This window comes from Aegilops tauschii, chromosome 1, assembly GCF_002575655.3.
Source record: "Aegilops tauschii subsp. strangulata cultivar AL8/78 chromosome 1, Aet v6.0, whole genome shotgun sequence".
Lineage (NCBI taxonomy): Eukaryota > Viridiplantae > Streptophyta > Magnoliopsida > Poales > Poaceae > Aegilops > Aegilops tauschii.
The window spans coordinates 26047393-26052994 of NC_053035.3; the positions used below are offsets into that span (position 1 = coordinate 26047393).

The following is a 5602-nucleotide window of genomic DNA, read 5'->3' on the forward strand; positions in this document are numbered from 1 at the left end:
CAATGAAAAACATATTTAGAAGCTAATACTGTTGACTGACTTGTCATCTTGTCTTGGCACAGGAACATGTTTTACTGTCAATTGGGTCACGTTAATGTCTTGCCATGCATGGTTTTGTGGTCCATTGATTCGCAGCGATGCTCTCAGATGTGCTTCCACCCCACGTATCTGCCAAAGTCCATGGTATGAGAAGTTTCTCACGGCTCAAGGTTAGGTATGATACTAAATGCTGTGTTATATTGAAAGACGTTTAAAATCTCACCACGTGAACCACTTGTGTGCTTACTACGTAGCTGAAAAGTGAATCAAGAATCTGAATCTCCCTCCTTCTGGGGTTTACAACCACAAGGAACCAGTGGGTGTTCGCCATGTTCATAGGTAGAAAAACTTGGACAACAAAGATGATTACATCAACATGCATAATAATTAGAAAAATAAATGTGTTTATGTCATTGTTAGATGGTACCAGATCATGTCTGAGGTAGTTGTCTCCTTTTGTTGTTCCATGACTGCCCGCCAAAGTGGTCTCGTGGCAGTTTTGGATCAGCGTCCTTAACCTTGATGCATACGAGATGGTATAGTCCAATTGGTGCACCCTCCACTTCTCGTAGTACCACATCTGCATTACAACAAAAACAGCTTAGAAAATTTTCCATAAAATTAAATGTATGTTATGTTAATAATGATTGTATTACTTGCAGCAGTGCTAGGTTGCCCTCCAGATTTGCTCCACCATTTACTAGTCCTTCCTTCCCATATCGTTGCACGTAGGACTTTCCAGCATGAAAATTAGCGCAAGTTTCATTACAAACAGAGGCATTCACGAGTAAAAACTGAAGGCATGCACGATCTCCCTTAAGTTTTGCTAAAGAACATCTAGATGTGCTCTAAGTATTGCTTATCTAAGTCCTATGTCATTGATTTTATGCTAAGATTCGTGCAAGCCTCTTTTTGTCCTTTTTTCTTTTCTTTCTAGACACACCCATATCCCTTCGGTATAATGGGATTGCATGCAGACTTGGGAAGGAGGGAGTATACAGAATACAAGGATCTCGATCGTTACCAGAGGATTCTCTCGATGGCGACCGGCTCCATTGCCGTTCGCTTTCATCTTTTGCTTCGCTGGCTTCTCCGACGTCACCGACCTGGGAGCTACTTTGGGCGGCATGCGGTGGTAATTCGGTGTAGTCATGGAAGGCTAGGTGTGGGGTGGAAGTATACGATCTATGCCGTGAAAAGCTTCGTATTTATAGGGGATTCTCTAACAACCGATCACAACGAAATATTGGGAATTTGGGATCTCACGAAGAGGTAGTTTTATATCCCGTAATGTTTATTTATAGGGGATTCTCTAACAACCCACCACAAGGAAATATTGGGAATTTAGGATATCACGAAGAGGTAGTTTTAGATCACGTAATGTTTTTTAGCTAGTTTTTTATTTTGAGAATTTTTTAGCAAGTTTAGATCAGTAATCTCATCCGTGAAGCGTTTGGGCTTCTTGTGCATTCTTATACGGGCCTATGGGATGAGCCCATTTTAAGTGTGAACATGACAAAGGAAGCGACGACTCCAACAGGCGGGACGAGCCCCGTCCCAAATATTTAGGACGGGCATGCGCGAGGGCGCTTCGTCCTCACTGCCACGACTCTCCAAAAACGGTTCCTCTGTCTATGCGTCCTCTCGATTCCCTCTTCCTCTGCGTCGCCCACTCTCCCAACAATCTGGCTTCTGGAACGGTGAGTTCTTCTTCCTGTCAATTTTGTTAGTAGTTCTCCAGTAGAAGCACATACGATGGCCTTCTTCTTGTCAATTTCTTGTTCTCCTGCTTCTTTATTTTGTGCGCACAGATTCATCTGCCTGCAACATGTAGTCCGTTGCCTTATGAGAATGTTGCACACAGATTCATCTGCATGCAACATCTAGTCCATTGTCTTGTCAATTTCTTGTTTTTCTCCTGCTTCTTTGGTTTGTACACACAGTTTCATCTGCATGGGCGATGAACAATTCATAGATACATGTTTATTCTTGATTGTTGATGCAGTTGTTTAGATAAATGTTTCAAGAGCGTAAATTTTGATTGTTAATTCGCATATACTCCCTCTGCAAGGAAATATAACAACTTTTGGTTCACTACTTTAGTGATTTCTTTACAGAGGGAGTACTTGTTTAGTTTAAATTGTTCATGCACTTGTTTACATAAACTTTCAATAGTGCCAAAATTCCTATACTATCTGCCGTCCTATTCATCTCGGCTTATTGTTATCATGTTATTGTCATGCTTCATGTCTTATACTGGTTTCATCAATTACAGTCCTTCGGCATGGCGTTCGAGGATGATTATGCTGCTAGGGCAGATGGAAATACTGAAATTTCTGTGAAGTACACGAACAAGGCTAGCTGTGTTGAGTACTGCATTGGCAGATTCAAATACTGGCTGCGGAACGACGACCAGAAGATAGTTGCACCGGATGTGGAGTACACCTGGCCTCGTGGTCCGACACAGATGGCGGCCGTGGTCCAGTTATGCGTTGGCATCTACGTCCTCGTGTACCACATAAGCGTTGCTGATGAGCACTGCAGGCTGCTTGCCGCCTTCCTGCTCGACGAGGAGTACACCTTTGTTGGGGTGGACATCAACAATGACGAGAAAAAACTCAAGCATGTTGGTCTGGTGGTACAAAACTTTGTGGATATCCAGAATATGTGGAGAGTGCCTGATCCAGTAACGATTAAGCCAAAGTATGGCTTGGCTAACTACGCTGGTTCCATCATCCACCACAGCTACAACAAGATGAAGGACGCTCTCACAGAAGTCCGGAAGGAAGAATGAATCAACCTAAAATGTCTCTTCTATTTATCTAGCTGATAGTGTGTAAACTTCATTATACTGCTAGTAAGTCGTAAGTTCAAATTTCCTGCAAGTTGAATCATCCTTTATTCTAGCTTTCTTGCCTAATTTGATCCACGTTCATGAGATATTATACTTAAGACGTTTATTTTGTTTCGGTTTCGCTAGCTATGATACAGAATGCGATAGCCATTTTTACCAAAAGATTATTCCAGATTTATAATGAATAATGTTCTCAACTGGGTTTGAATAGAGCATTTTTTTTCATTGCATAGAGAAAGTTCATTTTTTTAATCAAAAGAAGGGTCGCCCCCTCTGATTTTCCATTAACAGAAACCACATGGTCTTTCAAGCCCCTGATACAAACTACAGCTAGAAACTAAAGTAATCAACTAGCAGCACAAATCATACATGGTAGCAAGCCCAGCCAGACTTAACATGAAGGTCCAAAAAATAAAACTACGGCAGAGATGCGCAGGCGACACCGCAGTACCCTGTGACTCCACACTTGCGACGAACTGTACAATTCACCTGCTACATGCTCTAGCCTGCGCATATAGACCATCAGCACCTCTTTGCTCCCAACATCAGCGTCTCTTTGTTTACCACCTTCATCTGCAATATAGACCATCCCATGATCCACTAGCAAATTAGCTAAACAAGAATCATAAGATCACTATACCATTTATTTTGTATTCTCACATTATTCCTGCATTGCCAAAGAGTCAAGAACACAACTGATGCCCTTCCCGCATCTCCTACGCAAACACTCATAGGTAGTTCTACCATCTTAACTCCATGATTTAAAATATTAACAAAACCCCCTTAACGATTCCATTTGCATTACCATCGTTCATGATTATAGCCGGGGAAACAACAGCCAATAAAGCAACCACCTGTGAAAGACCTATTTGAGTCCGGAATAGGGCTGAATCGTAGCATTTACTCTAACTGCAACATGTCCTCCTCTCGTAGTCATCATCACCCAGGAGGTAATGAAGACGTAACCCCATAGATGCATAACTGCTATCAAAATAGTTTTCGCACTATACCTAATGTAAATGACACTCTTGCGTTGTCGTGCTACATTTGTGGCTCCTCGGTCAGCATGTTCATAACCACCTCGATCTGAAGATCTTCACGGGTGGTGGTCTTGAAACCGAAAAGAACGGCTTTATGAACCTTAAACTCTTCACTGTCAACAAAATCAATCCATCCCTTGCCGAAGATGATGCGGCCATCATCACACTTGTGGTCTTGACCGGCATGAAACTGTCCTTGCACAGCCGAATGCCAGCAAGCCCATCTCCCGGTATCTCCCCATCTCCTGGGGTCTTCAGGGCGTCGACAACTTTCACCGGTAATCTCTATATGCACCGTCATAGGAAGAAAAATTATCAAATATGTGAAGGAGCAGTAAACAAAAGGATCTTCAGCTTCATCTACATATATTACATAAGGATCTTCAGTTATGGGAAACAAAAGGATATGCAAAAACACACATCAGTGTATTCACTGGTTTCAGCTACAATAGCATATCATTAAACTTTCTCTCCATGAAAAAACAAAGAAAATTGCATACAAAATAGAGAATGCTAGTACACCAAAAACATACCATCATCTTTCCTGCTATGTTCGACTTGGTGAAGCGGTGGACAAAAAATGCACCTATATAACCTTTCTTCATCGCCAAAAGGTCATGTAGGTTACGCTCCTCTTGCTTCGTAAGATTAATTCCCTTCGTTATGACAGCTAATTCTAGAGGATCTTTACGCTCTTCGTTTTGATCGCATGTCCTTGGCAGGTTGCAGCAGTACACCATAGGAATGTCTTCAGTCAAATCGAAGGAGACAAGGTCGCCTTCTCGCAGGTCGAAGTCTTCAACAAACCTGCACCAGTTTTCACCACAGATGATCGCACTACTGGAATTTGCTTATTTGCCGTCTGCCTATTCTTTGTCGTCCGCTGGCGGACGGCAAAGAAGCTCTTTGCCGTCAGCTTGCGAAAAACGGATGGCAAAGAACTGGCTGATGGCAAAGAATGTCTTTGCCATCAGCCAATTCTTTGCCGTCTGCTAGCGGACGGCAAAGAATCTTTGCCGTCGGCTGGCGGACGGCAAAGAGAGAGGTGGGCCCCACTAAGGAGTTGTTTAGAAAAAAACCTAATGGCCCCCCTCTTTGCCGTCCGCTAGCAGACGGCAAAGAAAGTGGCCAAGCTAACGCCCGTTAGCTAGGATCTTTGCCCTCTGCTGGCGGACGGCAAAGAACCGTGCCCTAACTAAAATCAACATCGACGCCCGCCTGCGCCCCACATCTGTCCCTCTCTCTCTCCGCCCGCGCCCGAGCCGCCGCCGCCCCGCACCATACCGCCCCCGTGCCGTCGCCGCGCCGCCCTAGCAGCCCCGGTGACCCCCTTCCCCGCCCAAGCAGCCCCGGTGACCCCCTTCCCCGCCCCGCGCCATCCCCGTCGCCGCGCCACGCCGCCCGTGCCCGAGCCGCCGCCGCCCCACGCCACCCACGTCGCCGCAGCACCCCTCCTCCACCCCAGCGGCCCCGGCGCCCCTCTGCTCCACCACCGCAGCCGCCCCGCCGCTCCGGCACTCCCTCCTCCACCCGGCGGCCCCGGCGCCCCTCTGCTCCACCACCGTGGCCTCCCCGCCACTCCGGCGCCCCCTCCTCCACCCCAGCGGCCCCGGCGCCCCTCTGCTCCACCACCGCAGCCGCCCCGCCGCTCCGGCGCTCCCTCCGCCAC

General features: G+C 46.1%; 1 protein-coding gene across 1 annotated transcript; it reads left to right on the plus strand.

Moving 5' to 3' along the window:
- The first annotated feature begins 2323 nt into the window (after positions 1 to 2323).
- LOC109787343 (uncharacterized) lies at positions 2324 to 2833 on the plus strand. The gene has a single exon (XM_020345903.1). The coding sequence runs from the start codon at positions 2324 to 2326 to the stop codon at positions 2831 to 2833; it is 510 nt and encodes a 169-aa protein (XP_020201492.1).
- The last annotated feature ends 2769 nt before the right edge of the window (positions 2834 to 5602 follow it).